Source organism: Canis lupus, chromosome 5, assembly GCF_011100685.1.
Source record: "Canis lupus familiaris isolate Mischka breed German Shepherd chromosome 5, alternate assembly UU_Cfam_GSD_1.0, whole genome shotgun sequence".
In the NCBI taxonomy this organism is placed as follows: domain Eukaryota; kingdom Metazoa; phylum Chordata; class Mammalia; order Carnivora; family Canidae; genus Canis; species Canis lupus.
The window spans coordinates 24815829-24832570 of NC_049226.1; the positions used below are offsets into that span (position 1 = coordinate 24815829).

The 16742-nt window shown below is 38.8% G+C and overlaps 1 protein-coding gene across 10 annotated transcripts in view; it reads right to left on the reverse strand.

The window, feature by feature from the left end:
• Positions 1–16742, reverse strand: part of ELMOD1 (ELMO domain containing 1) — a 68125-nt gene that overhangs the window by 34616 nt on the left and 16767 nt on the right. For 7 of the 10 annotated variants that reach the window (XM_038536298.1, XM_038536299.1, XM_038536300.1 and 4 more), the window contains 3 exons: positions 8641–8740; positions 421–566; positions 254–282 (listed from right to left, as the gene is read on the reverse strand). In XM_038536298.1, the coding sequence (XP_038392226.1) occupies positions 254–282; positions 421–566; positions 8641–8657 (192 nt within the window). In that variant the 5' untranslated portion in view covers positions 8658–8740. Of the gene's footprint in view, positions 1–253; positions 283–420; positions 605–5047; positions 5181–8640; positions 8741–16742 lie in introns of those variants that run through there. The other 3 variants (XM_038536305.1, XM_038536303.1, XM_038536304.1) reach the window with 3 other exon arrangements.

The following is a 16742-nucleotide window of genomic DNA, read 5'->3' on the forward strand; positions in this document are numbered from 1 at the left end:
TATTCCATGATTTGGAAAATATAAAAAAGGATTAATTCAACAATAAAGTCATAAGTGTATCATAAATCTGCCTAGAAATTCACATTTGTGGCTACTCTCATGTCAAAAGTGGGGTGGCTTGTGATGGGCAAACAACTCTTCTCAATTTGCATACCCATTGATATATTTTTGTTTCTTAGTGTTTACTTTTTGATGATGGAGGTAGGCATCCAAGTGAATAGTTGCTTAAAAACATAAAAACAATTTTACTTACCTTACTTTTTGAATCCCTCAGTGATGTTTCTATAAAAATGACAATTAAAAACGTCATTAAAAATTATCCTTTATAAGTGGTTTAAAATTACTATACACAAATATAACACACAACATCCACAATCCCACCAAGCTTGTATTTTGCTCACTTCTTTGTTTCATGCTTACCGATTTTCATGGTTCTAGAAGCCCCAGGCTTGGTATTGTAGCAGATCCGTTGCAATTCACATCTTCCAGTCAGTTTTCTCATTACAAATTTTAGGCAGCGCCACAAAAATTTACAGTAAAAATACAGGCACACCTGGAACAACATTCTGTCAAAGACAAAAGACAGCACCCTTCCACTAGAACTCTGGAAGAGAGCAGAAAGCAGCCACCACCAGCAGGAAGAGCCCAGAAAAAAATCAACCATTAGACTCTGGGTTTACAAGCATATTTCATTTTTCTAATACCATGTTCTACTTGATGTATCTACAGAACCCATTACTAGGAAGGAAGCCCAAAGTCTGTGAGGACACACTATCACTGCAGGCAACTCCAGAATGCCCTATGCTAATAGAGTGGATATTCCCAAAACTGAGGGTGAGGCTCAGGAATCCTTTTCCTGCCTTTGACTAAAAACATTTTAAAAATGAATAGGTACCTCCTTGTGTTTTAGGAGTTATCTCTCCCTTAGCTGAGGGGAAGAACATAGAGCCTTCTTCTGCCTCTGTAGACAGCCTCTCAGTTAGCTCTGCTCGATTTCCAGCCCTGCCTTAGTGCCTTGTGGGGGGGGCCCTCTATTTTGATTCTTCCCTTGCTCCCATCCTTTCCCTCCTTCTCTCTGCTTTCCTTTTAGGCACTAGAGGACGCGGTTGTGTGGCACGTGTCTTCTATGCTCCCCAGTTGCACCACTTCGTGGACTGGTCAAAGGCCTCTTCATCAGTTCATTGAATAAGTGGGTTGACCTTTAGTTCTCCAACATCCTCTCATTTAAATTAAACTTCATCTCTTGACAAGTTTGTTCTTGGCTCCTTCTAACAAAGTTTTCTTTATAGCACCCTCTATCTCACTCTAGTAATTCCTCAACAAACTATGAAATGTATAGTTGCCAATCAGGTACTTACAACTTCTCTAGCATGTGGGGATTTGTGTTTTATGCTGACTTTCATTTTTAATATGTGAGTGTCTTCCACATCACAGTACAGTTTAGAGTCTCAAAATGACTCAAGCTACAGAAGAAAAGACTTCCCATCCAGGAACTTATATTCAACCCATCTTCTTTTCCTACTGTGCATTCCTAGGAGGCAGAATTATTTATATAACTTCCTTTTGTTGTCATTTCTAAAAGATGTTTATTTTTCACTGATGTTCAGTAATTCCCTCCAACTTTAACATGATCATTCAGATTAATGAGAGTAGTTAACGAATAACCTTAGTGATGTGATCCATCTATGTATATGAACCAACACTTTGTGTGTTCCTTTGCTTAATTGCTCTGGCTCTAATAGCTTGGACAGCCTGTGTTAAAATAAAAATTCTAATAGGCTAATTTGTACAAGGGCATGGGATCTATATCATATAAATGTAAAGGAATGGAGGAAACCAAACTGCTATACTAAGATAATACAATGGAATTCTTTGTAGGCAATAAAATTATGTTCTAGAAGAGCTAGTAACATAAGAAAATGTCAAAAAAACCATAAGAAAATGTCATAATATGCTTAACAAAAAGAAAAATTAGAAAGAAACACATATGATCTTCTTTTTCTTTGAAAAAATTTAATGGTGGAGCACTTGGGTGGCTCAGTCGGTTATGTCTAGCTTTTGATTTCATCTCAGGTCATGATCCCAGGATCTTGAGATCTTGCCCCACCTCAGGCTCCACACCTATGATCCTTCTTCTTAGGTGGATCCCCCTCCCCACCCCTCTATCTCTCTCTCTCTAAAAAAAGTAAGTAAATAAAAATAAATTAATGGTGATGTATGAACACAGAGAAAAAGATGCAGAATATACAACAAAAATGTTAACAGTGGTATTTCTGGGTAAAGGAAAAATAAGTACTTTCAATTTTCATTTTTGGCTAAGTATATTTTCCTTTTTGTATAATAAGTACATTTTATTTAAGAAAAAGGAGGGTTATAACAATTAAAATGTATAAAATGATCACCAAAAGCCCTTATAAAAGTACATATAAAATATCAATGTAAACTCAGATTCTGCTGAAATATATAAAATTGAATCACTATCTTTAGAAATCTGAAATTTAACTATTTTAGCCAAATACATCCTAAGATCTATTAAGATTTAGGTTATCCATTCCCCCGTTCCCCTCCACCTGCCCAAAGATAAACTAAAAATAAATTTAGAGGAACATCTTTTTTTTTTATTTTTAAAAATTTGAGATAGAGCACAAGTTGGGGAAGGGGCGAGGGGGGCATCAGGGGAGATAGAAGCAGACTCCCCTGATGCAGGGCTCCATCTCAGGACGCTAGGGTTATGTATGACCTGAGCTGAAGGCAGATGCTTCACTGACTGAGCCACCTAGGTGCCTCTAGAGGAACATTTTAATTAGATGGGTGAGAAATTTTGCAAAACTTCAACTTTCTCTCTTGGGAAAACTTTTCCATTTTTCCACCTAGTAGATAGCTATGCCAGAAGAAAAGATTGAGCAGTGGCAATGATATTATAGATTGGCTTTATTACTGTTACTAAGTTGAGGATAAAAGCTTTCCATGATGTGTCCTTATGGTGCCCATGTAGTTTATCTAGCATGTGAGCCAACTCCACAAATGAAGCCTCTGCAGTCCATGTGTCAGGACACCACGACAATTAGGTTCTTGTGGTACCAAATGTTCCTAGACAAAGGGTTCTGATTATTGTTTAAGGAGTATTTACGTATTTACTCTACTTAGGGTGCAAGCCATCAGACCGTTTTATAGCTTAAATTAAACTAGAAAGTTTCCCCCATGCAACTTCTCCATCAAATCCATACAAAGATGTGGCTTGAGGCCTAGAAGTGTCCTCTTAGGAGCAGGGAACATCCAGGTGTATAGTAGTAGCTTCTAGCCCATCTGTAATTTCTAACACTGGCCTCCTTGCGCAAGAGAAGAAAATGCCTGTGGAAGTGTTTTGCATTAAGACAGCTTTACATAAAAGAAGAGAAAAGATAGTATGTTCTGTTTGCTTTTATCTTTTGTTTTTTTCAATTCCCTTGAGGATGTTCCTACTATCAAAGACAGAAAAACCCAGTGGAAATCTATGGTGAGGGGTTAGAGATGCTGCATCATCTCTCTGGGCTCATCTCTCTGAGGTATAGGTACGACATCCCTCTCACACAATCACATAAACAGTAGTATCACACACTGTGAACAAGAAATGCCCATTCAATTGCAGAGTGACGTTTACACACTGGTTCTTTACTTTTGTAATTTCTGGGCCAGTTGTACTGATTATATTAATTATTAAGGTTATTATTTTAACTTTTTTCCTAATGGGCCAAAACACCCCTAAATATTTCATTAAAAAGCCAGCTCGCTATGCTAGGCACTATATTTTCTTGCTTTGCTAGGTACTTGAATTTTTTACAAGCCAGATCATCAGATCAGACAATGTTTTGACAGATATAATTTATTTGCATTTAGATCAGAAACCTAAGGCATGTACAGAGATGGAAACATCAGTTCTACCCTTTACTTTGGAGGCCTTGTTTTAATGACAAAACAATATCCAACCTGCTTCCTCATGAAAGGACCAGATCAACAAAGCCTTCATATGAGCATCTCAGAATGGCTGTGGTTCACCAATAGGTGTTGCCAGGAGCTTACTTTTTAAGTTTTTGGACCTATTTAAGTCCCTAAATTGTAACGTTTATGAAAAAACTGCTGAAGGTCCAGAGGAGAATAAGCATGATTAAATATTTTGGGAGAATGTTAAAAATGTGCTTGGCATGTTTATCCTTTTCTGAAAAGGAAGAAATTAAGAAATGGATTTTTAAATGCTTTTACGTTGATCAGTAGTTGGTTTTGGAGAAAAGGGAAGGAAGTTCCTACTTTTAGAATGAGACTTACAGCCATCCCCTGTCCACCAGCTGAATTCTATGTTCAGGGGTTTTATAAATCTGCTTGGCCTTTCCTCATGGACTAAATCACCAAAATAAGGGGCTTACTTTTAATTAGGGGAATCTTTTGCTTTTTTTTCTTCATCACACTAGACTTATTTTCTTAGTTCTGATGGAAGATTCTCAACTCACTATTGAAAAGATCTACAATTTGTAGGGACAACTCTAACATTCTCAAGAGTACTAGAAGAAAATACTGATCATATCTCCTGTTTTTAATAATTGCATGCATAGACAGCAATTTTTGTTTGTTTCTGTTGTTTTTTTTTTAACCACAGCATTTTGATAGTGTTCCAGAAGGACATATTGTAAATGCCTTGCACAAGCACTGGCAGAAACTGATTTAATAATAAGAATTACTTACTTATGGATGTTTTATTTCCAACATTTTCTATTACAGCCATTTATTAATATGTTGCAGAGTAAGGTGTATGGTGGAGTTCACAGCAGTGTTTTTCCACAAGGCAATTATGATCAGTTCTATTATTTAACATTCATTCTCTGGCTTGAACCAGAATAGCCATCCAATGTAAATTATTCAAAATGGATCATATCTCTAACACCAAATAAAAGTGAGCTCCTATTTTGTGGTGCTTTGTTAAAGGGATCTACTCAGCAGGGATAGGGCCTCTGAAATGGAAGAATCACCCTAGAACCATGTAGCCCCCTGCCTGCAGGGTGGGGGGTGTGGGTACCTGCAGTGCAACACTACTCCAGCATCTTAAATTGTGACTGACGTCTTCTTTGGGGATAATAAGAGAAAAGTGGCTTATTTTGAACAGTTTCAATGAATTTGCTAATGAAAGTTAATTCTTGCTTGAAGAAATCCTGTAATAAATAAGAAGCACACTACTGGTGAGGAATGATGCATACAAAATAATTGCAGTTCTTGGTTCAAACCAGTTTCCTAAACAAAACACTTTTCATCTAAATGGCCATAAAGAACAACAGACTGGTCAATGTTTCCAACATTTTATGCATTTTCTGAAATGATACTTTAAAAATCTTAGTTGTTCTATTGGAGTTCCTAATTAGGGGCACGGCAGTCAATTGGAAATTAACTTGTCAGTAGGGGTTTGACCTAGTAAATGCATGACTCTATATACCTTCTGCCCTTTAAAAGCAGTGGACAAGTTAGTGCTGAATGGAAATGCTGCCTGATTTCACATCTAGCCTGGACTTGCCACTATGAGCTGTGTGACTTTGGACAAGCTATGTTGCTTCTCTAGGTCTCTGTCCTCTCCTTTGTAAGGTGAAGGGGATGGACTAAATTTCTGGCTCTAAGCAAAGGCTAGACACAAGTCGCAAGGCTCAGTTTTCATCGGACTCTCCCTTCTCTCTAAGTCCCACTGTAGGTCTGGCCGAAAAGGTTACCATGCTTCTGGGCTGTGTTGTGTCTGGTCTGCAAGGTCCCCAAGAACTGCCTCAAGTTTATCTTTGCCACTTGTCTTCTACTCACGCTGAAAAGGGTCTATGTAGGGCCAACAAACCTAGACCACCTGCTGCTTGTGGTATCCAACCTGCTTCCTCATGAAAGGACCAGATCAGCAAATGGTCCTTTCTCAGCCTATGTCTCCTGCAACTTCTCCACTTCCCACACCCTCTGTCCTTATCTAAAAATATTAACGTCCAGCCTCCCTTTCTCTCAGCCTCATCTCAATGAGGCCTTCTCTGAAAATTCCTGCCACAAAATGCCTGTGACCCATCAGTGATCACGTTCCTTCTTATATCTGAGTTTTGTATGCGTGTGCAAGTGGTAGGTTAGGAGCAGAGATCACCTCATATTGGCTTTTGTATCACCTACAACACCTCACGACAGGCACACAGTGAGGAGGTAACACGGTGCAGAAATGATGAGGAACAGCTCTGAAGTCAGACAGGCCTGCATTCAGATATCTGTGTACTCCTGGATGAGTTATGTAACTTTGCTGAGCCTTCTTGCTCTGCTCTCTACAAGGGGATATTAATCCCTACTTTGTTATAAAGAGAAAATAAAAATTAAAAATGTGGAATTATTAGCAGTAAGTGCTTACTAAATCAATGAGTGGACTAGAAATTAATCAAATGTGAATGACTTAAAAAACCAATTTACAGATATTTTTGCTAATTGGAAGCCTTTATCTCATGATAGTGTTAAATACTTTCTCCCCATCAATTGCTTTATTTCAAAACCAATGGTCAATGAAAATCCTTAAGTTTCTTTCTTGATATGTAATCTGTTACCCCAGCTTCAGTTTCATATAAAGAATCAATGTCAAGTCATATTTATAAAATATGTCTCAAGTTAAAAGAGACGAATTTGTATCAGAACATGTAACTGATTGGGATGTGCTGGCTCTGGTCTTAGGGCTAGCCTGTGTGAGGTTAAGCAGTAGATTTTCACCAGACCAGTTCGAAATCTCAAATACAAATTAATCAAAAATGTTCTAATCTCTATGAAACACAGTGTTGCAGATGTTTAGCTTAATAGAAAACAGAAACAAATACTATTTCTCCTAAAATGGCTGGTTTAGAGGCTGCTCAAATTTTTCTAAAATAAGACTCTGAAGAGGGAACCCAGTAATATGAATCTTGCCACAGATTTCACCACTACCAGCTCCCCTTTGTCAGAAGGAGCTGCTGACCTCTAATCTTCATCTAACACTAGAAACTTCAACTAAAAGACCATGTTTACATTCAGGAGGGATTCATAAATACCAATTTTTCATGAATGTGTAAGTAAATAGATGGGTTAATTACCATGGCAACCAAAACCATGTCAAGTCAGTCCTGTGCTGGCAGATATCCTAGTGATTTTTCAAATACTGTCCTTTTGCACAGCTGAGATAAACAGGCTGAGGAATATTCTGTACAGTAAAACAAAAGCTAAAGCCGATAAACAGTTTAACAGGGACCTCCTGAAAGGTTTTCGTAATTCTAACACCAAAAGCTCCACCAAAACACAGTGAGTCCTGCACAGACTGATCTAGGTGTTCCAGACACAGTGCTGTAACCAAAATCAGTGAGGAAAAGAAAATCTTAAATGGCAGACACTAAAGGAATTAAATCATCTCCTAAAAGAAGCCCATTAATTATTTGCTTAGAGAAAACAGCCAGAGCAAGGAGTAAGAATGCATAATAGAGGTAGGCCATTTTGAGGAAAAGAAACTCCATATTCTGGAAGGTGGGTATTATTTTCTAACTTTCAGGACCAGAATAACTCTATTTTGTCATATTTTAATACGATGTAAAATTTCTCTGGGAATTTCATTAACAGATTGTGAATGGCAGTCAAATGCTCTTAAAAATAATTATGATTATAGGTCCAGGCAAACAGCTTTCAAAACAAAACAAAATCACCACAAAACACAGCAGTGTATATGTTACTCTGTACAGCACAATCTTTTTTTTTTTTTTAAGTTTATTTATTTATTCATAAGACACACACAGAGAGAAGCAGGCTCCCTGTGGGGAGCCTGATGTAGGACTTGATCCCAGGACCCTGGGATCTCGACCTGAGCCAAAGGCAGACGCTTAGTCACTGAGCCACCCAGTTGCCCTGTACAGCACAATCTTAAAGGAATCAACAATTAATGCAGATTTCAGAGGCATCGAGGCAGCAGGAAGAGCAAAAGCTTAGAATATACATATGAACATATATATTTTTTACTACCAAAAAAGAATGTTTGAAAATACCTGTATGATTGGCCAGCCAACCAAAATCTAAATTTAAGGAATATTTATGGGATGCCTAGGTGGCTCAGCAGGTTGAAAATCTGCCTTCAGCTCAGGGCATGATCCTGGAGTCCTGGGATTGAGTCCCACATCAGGCTCCATGAATGGAGCCTGCTTCTCCCTTTGCCTATGTCTCTGCCTCTCTCATGAATAAGTAAATAAAATCTTTAAAAAATTAACTAATTAAGGAATATTTAAAATTACTTTTTTCTCAGGGAAATGATTCTACATAAATTGTACTGATTCCTTGACTACTAATTCCTCAAACCTTGACTTTAAGGCTTTAGAGATGCATGGCATCCAGGCTGTCCAGACTATGCCTGCATCATGCTTTTGTGCCTGTGGTCTCTTAGAATCTCTTGTCATCTCCTCCCGGTAAGGGCTCTTAGCATCAGTATGTATAGCAGTAGCAGAGGAATCTTGTGACCAAATTATTTTTAGCCAGAATACAATGCTTATGCACCCCTAAGAGACCTGGTTATAGGATTACAAATGATGAATAGAAATATCTTCCTAACTGGAAAGGAAATATCTCCATTTTAGAGGGCTCAACCAGAGAACCATAGATACTTACCTTAGGAAGTGCTTCATTGCGCCTGTTGTGATTATCTATGTGTTAGCCACTGTCCTCAAGTAAATGCTTCCAAATTTGCCTTTGTCAGAGTACGTGTAAGCTGTGGGAAGAAATTTAATATATTTACTATTAATGGGACTAGAAATCCCAAAACCAAGATCACTGCTTACTTTAGTAAGCAGATAACATGTCATGTACCAGAATATGATCAACTAAACTGCTCACATAGCATTGCAATTCAGTGAATGGTGATTATAGCCAAAGGCTTTCACTTTATAAATGTAGTTAGTCTTTCATTGTAAGTCCCTTGCTGGAGAAATAATTCCTTTCATAAGCAGTCTAGTCAATAGTAAGGTTTTTCTCTGTCTTGAGTATTATTCCTATATTTTGAAGAACAGTATTTGTTAAGAAATGAAAAATCATAAAATGAACTATCATAATTTCTAGATATTTGGTGGTCTTAGATCTGGCAGCCTCAGCTTTCCAGAAGTACAACTCAAAAATAGCTAGAAGCCACTGCTGATATCTTTAAGCTAAAAATTAGATGATAAAGAGCCAAGTACTCCAAATGAATGAACGTTATACCCGCAGCCCCCTCTTCCAACATTTTTTTTGGCACTTTGAACAAAACAATGAAGTTTTCTATTTGTCTAGAATAGACAAATTTCTATTTTCCAGTTTGCAGTTTGCTTTTGCAACATCTACAGGCTATTGGTCTTCCTCCTCCCTACAAGGAGGTTGCCAGAAGCTGCCTGCAAAGCAGCAAGTTGGGACAAGATGGAAGGGTACAGACTAGAGAAGAGAGAGTGGCTGGAGGCAACCGAGAGAAGAGACGAGTGGGGCCCCAGGCTGTGGGAGAGAGGCAAGGAGCTGAGACACCACTGCCACCCAGAACAACCCAAATAAAAGCCAGGTTTTTCTCTTACTACATATGTTTCTGTAACTCTTCCATGAATGTTTGACAAAGAGTAAAAGAGTGTCTACACCTCCACTGAAGATTGCAGTTGCTTCTGGGAGGTGAGGGAAGGAGTGAGGACTGGAGTAAAGACCCCTGGGGAAAACTGGCCTTCGACTTCCTGGTTTTATTTCTTAACATGTATCTGAAGCCAAACAAAGGGGCAAGAATGTATAATAGACGTAGATGGTGGGAAGATGTTTTGTGCTTTTATGGCTTTAAAAAAAATGAATCCAGTCTTGTATTAAAGTGTTAGTACCTACCCAGCATCCAGATGGTGGTTCTGAATATGGTTGACAATAAAGGGACCTAGGGTTCCTTGGAGAAATGGCTGATTCTAGGGCTGGGGCAGGGAATATACAGGGTGTGCCTGAAGAGTCTTGTGCCAGAAAGTAAGGGAGTGCTTGAAAGACAAACAGTCAAGGATATATCAAATACACACAGGAGCCAACCAAAAAAGCTCCCAATGGCCAAAGCTGGAACTATTCAAGTAACAAAATAAATAAAGTAGTATTGGATTATTGCCCAAAGTAGGAAATAAATATCCATGATTGCATACTGATATAAATGACTGAATAAATAAATAAGGGGGAATATGTAAGTCTTTAGTACAAATGAATTCCAAATGGTTTATGTGGATACTCTGCCCTCAAGGAGGGGGAGTCTAACACCTAATCCCTTAAATGTAAGCTGGACATAGTGACTTCTTGAGCACAAAATGGAAAGGGGGGGAAATTAGTAACTTTGCACTAGATGAAGTTGGCAAATACTACCTCAGCTAAGTGATCAAGGTTAACACCACAATGACAAGTCATATTGAGACTCTGTACCCTTGATACGATGTGATATGAAAGGCACTTTACCTCTTTGGTCTACCTATTCCTCCAAAATAATGAGAAAAACATCAGATAAATTCTTATTGATACTCCATAAAATACCCAATCAGTACTCCTCCTAATTCTCAAGATCATCACAAAGAAGGGAAGTCTGAGGAACTGTCAGGGCCACAAGATTCCTAAGGAGACACAGATATTAAGTGTAATGTGCTATCCTGGATGGGATCCTGAAACAGCAAAGGGACATTAGGTTAAAAACTAATGAAATCTGGGGGCGCCTGGCTGGCTAAGTCAGAGGAGCATGTGACTTTTGATCTTGGGGGTTATAAGTTCAAGCCCCACATTGGATATAGAGATTACTAAAAAATAAATAAACTTTATTTTTTTAAGATTATATTTATTCATTCATGAGAGATACAGAGAGAGAGAGGCAGAGACACAGGCAGAGGGAAAAGCAGGCTCCATGCAGGGAGCCTGACGTGGGACTCGATCCAAGGTCTCCAGGATCAGGCTCTGGGCTGAAGGTGGCCCTAAACCGCTGAGCCACCTGGGCTGCCCAGAAGGAGACTATATTAAAGACATCTGAACCTTGTCCCACAAGCAGTGGGGAACTACTACAAGTTTTCAAACTGAGATGTGACATGATCAGACTTCTGGTAGTAAAAATATACTCTGATTGTAGTATGGAGAGTAAGTTAGATTGTGAGAGAACTATAGGTAGGGCACCATTTAGAGCGTTGTTACAACAATCCAGGCAGAGATAACCAGTGACCGGAGAAGACAATAGACAGAGATAAGTGTGATGGATATTTAGAAAGTAAAATCAAGAGGACTTGGGTTAATTTACTGATTAGGGAAAACTAGTGAAGGAAAGGAGGAGTCAAACACCATGCCTGTCCCTATGGGTAGACAGTAGGATCTTCCTTCCCCTAAGGTATGGAATTCTGGAGATGCAGATCTAAGGGTCTACGTGTATTTGGGGGTCTTTGCAGCGTTTTGAACTTGCAGGGTCAAGTGGTAGTGTGAATATACATGGATCTGAAAGTCAAGAGAGAAATCTCAGCTGGAGACAAAGATTTGGGCTTCCCCAGCATATAGATGGTAATTAAAACCACAATCCAGAAGGAAATACTAAGTCAGTAGTATATACAACATTTGTTGCTCATAAATAGTTCTTTGTCTTAGGGTAATAAATTAGAATTGTACTACTAAGGCAATAAAAAATAAAATGCATTTCAGAAAGATTTTATCAAAATAACAATAAAATCCTAAATTGTTAGTTTGTTATTTAGAAAACTGGTTTATCTAAAAAAATGTCTTTTCATAATGATGTGGGAGAAGTGTGGTATTGTAACACTTGAGCTTCCTGTGCTCTACATAAGTGTTCCTGAATCTATCCATTCCAAACAAACAAAACAAACAAAACACATTTCTGAATTCTATGTGCTAGCATCCTGCTGGGTATTATCACATAGTTTAATACTGCAGGGGAGCTTTACTATTTAAGGGAAAATTCAGCAAATATGGCAGTGTGTGCATGGTGCTTAAGAGCATGAGCTTTAGAGACAGTTCATATCTGGGATCTTCCACTCGCCAAGTGGCTTCAGACAAGTTGTTTAACCTCTCTAGGGTTTAGTTTTCTCCCTATTAGATGGGGAAAAAATTATAACTACCTTGTGGGGTTGTACTAAGGATTGAATGGACCAAAGCAAGTAAGGTGCTTAGCATAGTGTGACAGGTATACAATATACACTAAATGAGTTGGTACTCATTGTTAGGATTAATATTTTATCATTCTTATTAAAGACTCTTCTAAAATAAAAAGTCATTTTGTCAAGTGAAGAATCACTGAGGAGACTTTAGATAAATTGTGTCCCATTGTGACCTGACCTGGGACATTGACAGTGATGGTGGAGACAAGTGAACAGAAGTGGAAGATATTCAGAAGGCATTACCAAGTGGATGGGAAAAGTAAGGAGATGGAAAATCACACTTAGTTCCAATTAGCTGTCCCCCAAACAGGAAACAAAAACAACAATTAGTTCTAGTTATCTAATTCTCTGTCCCCCAAACAGGAAACACCAGAAGTGGCTTTGGGTGGAAAGCTTGTGTAAGTGCTATTAGCTCAGGACTCACTGGGTATTCCATCTGGTAACTTCGTTAAATGTTTTCTGTTACAAAAATTACTGCCCACTAACTTTTTTAAATCTAGTTTTGTTTTAAGGAGGCACAATTGTCGATGTCCTAGTTACTGTTAACTAGACCATCTGTGTAAAGATAGGAACATGAAATAGTTAGTGTGCAAAGTATGATACTCTGAGCCACTATGGTTTCACAAAAATGTCTTTTGAGTTGCTTTTCCCCAGAGTGGTGCTGAGTTAATCTATTCCTTTGTAGCCAAAGCATCATTTTTCAGGTGCTGGGCAGGGCCAGACATCAGGGAGAATTGAGGCTGCCTCTGGTCTGCACAGCATTGAAACAAAACGGTAGCCCTGATAGATTCTCAAGTATTTCATACACCAGCCTGTTGATTAACTCGATTAATTAAGTCACTTGGCTTTGTTTGTGTCTGTCTCACTACTTGAAAAACACTCCTATTAGCTTTTTGTTTAACTCAGAACTATTCAGGTATTATTTATATAAAGTTCACCACTTTTTTTTTAGTCAGACATGAACTCTAATGCCACCGGCTTCACAACATGCAAGGACATGTAGGAACTGCGCTGTGTGCCATCTCTTCCCTGTGACCTCCTCTCCAGAGGGGTTTTTAACCAGGTGGACACCAGAATTACCTCCTGCTGTTCTGAAGTGGTGCATTTCCTATTTCTTTCCTTTAGGGCACCAGGGAAGCCGTGGGGCCTGACACAACGCCTGGCACATTGAGGGGGGCGCTCAGGATGGGTCTGTTGGGATGAACTCTGCACCCTTCTAGAGGAATGCACTAATCCATAACTGTACCAGTAAGACAAAAAATCTCCCCACTGGAAGAGAAAGAAAAGCTTGTAGATTTTTTTTAACCAAAATAAAGAATATGATCATAATCGTGGGTTTCCTGATCCTTTCAGTTTATCTGCAGTGATTCCTCTCCACTACCCAGACCTGTTCCAAAGGAAAGGATCAAATGACTATGTTTGATGCATCAAACATCTCCACAGATCTGTTGACACTTCACTGCTGTGTGTGGGGTTATGTCCCCTTTGTACTTTTTTTTTTTTTTTTTTTCCCAGCTGGGAAGAAAGGAACAGCAGGAGTGATCTGCTCCTTTGAGAACTCATTCTCTCACCTGGCATCAGGGAACCTGCCCTGACTCCTTTGAGTGAGAAACCCCCTACGGCTCTTTGTAGAGTCCCTCAGGGTGACCCAGCCTCTCAGAAACCCTTCTGTCTATTGAGCATCCCAGGGAATGAATTAAGCACTCAACTAGAGGGAAGAGAAATCCTTTCAATAAAATCATAATCCCTGCATGAGACAAAAAAAATCGTATGTAGCCCTTTAAATTCTGACTAACAATTGTAACTGTTAACAACCAAATGCTTGTGGACTCATAATGTTTATATGTAAATAAAAGTCTACAAAGTGAACAGTGTTCTACTCTCATAATTTGCCTAATTTGGGATTATTCTAGCTTTAAAAAAAGTTGTATGGAACACATTTAAAAACTAAAATTCAATTTACAAATTTAGTCTCAGCCTAAAGTTTTGTGATTAATTTAAAAAGTGCTTACCATGTGCCAGGCAATATTCTGTGATATATTTGTTTATATTAACTTACTTAACAGTCATCCTGTTATGAAGTGAATAATAATAATTATCTCCATTTTACAGCTGGGACAATTGAGGCACAGAGAGGTTCAGCAACCTTCCATGGTCACACAGCTATTCCTGGCAGAGCTGAGATTCAAAGCCTTGCAGCCTGGCTCCTGAGGCATTGTTATGAATCACTCTCCTGTGCTGCCTCTGGAAACCACTGAAGTAAAATTCTGGACTGACAGAAGAGTGAAATAAATAAATAATGTATTCAACTAAAACTAAACTGCAGAGCTAATGATAAAGCCCAGATGTACATCTATCTGCACTTGAAAACTTAGTGTTCCTCTGTGACCTAGCAAGGGAACTCTTGCATAATAAGGGTTACTATTCCACTAAAAATTAAACTCTTTCCTGTCCTGAAGCAAATGCACTGTAGATGGGAAAGTTTCCAAACAAGAAGATTTTATGGGAAGTTACACAACAGAGCCCCAACAGGTGGGCTTTATATCCTCTCCTGAGGCCGCATGTCCAAGGACATATGAATCCTTAGTTGTAGAATGCTGAAATAACACATAGTGAAAGTTCCCTTCCCCTCAGTGTAAATCTAGCACTCCCTTGGGGGAGAATCCAATGAAATTCAAGCTCCAGCTGTTTGTGTGGTGATTTCATTTTCCCCAAATTACTCTTTGAATCATTGATTGGTGGGACAGGGTCTTCAAATCAGCATTTTCCCTGGGTTTGCTTTCAGCCCACCTGTTTTTGTTTTCATAATACACTACACCTTTTAGTTTACAAATAAAATACTTTTTTTTTTACTGTACATGAAATATATCCAATGGCTGGTAAAATATTCCACATCTACTTAGAAAATATGTACTAACTAGAATGAGTTTTCATAAAGTCATTGAAAAGCAAAATAAGTTCCATTCTCCTTTAGGTTTCTCTAATTGGTTGTTTTCTCTTCATGCTATGACACAACTGAGGAGGAAAAAATCAAACAGGTCAGTCTCAAAATGTGTTATTATAATCAGGGAGGAAGACACATTCCACTCTCTGTCCCCTGGGGTCTGGATTAAAAAGACAAGGTTTGGGCAACATTTTTTAGCAGAAGTGAAAAAAAGTCTGCTTAGCATTTGAGGGAGGGGGTCACAACTGCAACTTCACCCTGCACATGATAAAGTCAAGGTCAGCAGTAGCAAAATTATTTGCCACTGATTTAATTTCCTCACTTTGAGCTTTTCTTTTCATTTCACTTGAAAGAAGGAAACAATGATACATTGAACCATAGGGTCCAGAAATAAAACTTTCATAATTTTCTCCCCTAAAAATACATTTGATCGAAAGCTGCTTTGGGCATCAGAAGAAAGCCTATGGCTAATTTGGTTCAATTCCATTTATCCTGTGTCTTTATTATACTATGCCACTTTAAATATTTTCTAAAAGTATTTGAGAAAATTTCGTGATGGAAGTACTAAACTCCAAGTAAATGTTTTTAACCTGTGGGGCAAATTCCACTTTCCCCCCAAATATTCTTAGAGTATGTTACTAGTGCCGTGCTAGAGTCCAGTGAAATCACAGTATTGACATCCCTCAATCAGCCAAGGAGAGATTTGTGATGCTTACAGTAACAGATACAGGCTCCTCTTTTTCCACCCTTCCTTCAGCCTTAGCTATATATCTAGTGGGGAAGGAAAAACAGAGGAGCAAGGCAACTATTCCCATAAAGGCCCAATCTTACAGATATTTGAAGCCAAGATCATTTTAAGATGTGATTACTTCAAAATTGCTCCCAAACACGCATGTCTCTGTGGGAACAGAGACAGGGGCACAGATAGCTGTAGATGAGAAGTGGCTAGCAAGCCACCTGCCATGTGAGGGACCGGACTCTGGCTGAGCTGATCCACAAAGCAGAAGGAGGAGGTCAGTCTTCGAAATCTGGTGGGCCTGTGTATTTGAGTTTTTTTCCAATTTTTTGAGGGATGCTTGTATTGCAATGTATTTCCTTCTTAGCACTGCTTTTGCTGTATCCCAAAGATTTTGAACGGTTGTATCTTCATTTTCACTAGTTGCCAGGAATCTTTTTAATTCTTCTCTATAGCAGGATGATCTTTAACCTCCACGTGTTTGAGTTTCTTCCAAATTTCTTCTTATGATTGAGTTCTAGTTTCAAGCATTGTGTCCTGAAAATATGCAAGGGACAATCCCAATCTTTTTTTTTTTTTTAAGATTTTATTTATTTATTCATGAGAGACACAGAGAGAGAGAGAGAAAGAGAGAGGCAGAGACACAGGCAGAGGGAGAAGCAGGCTTCATGCAGGGAGCCCGACGAGGGATTTGATCCCGGGGCTCCAGGATCATGCCCTGGGCCGAAGGTGGTGCTAAACTGCTGAGCCACCCAGGCTCCCCAATCCCAATCTTTTGGTATCGGTTGAGACCTGATTTGTGACCCAGTATGTGGTCTATTCTGGAGAAAGTTCCATGTGCACTTGAGAAGAATGTGTATTCAGTTGCGTTCAGATGCAAAGTTCTGTATATATCTGTGAAATCCACCTGGTCCAGTGT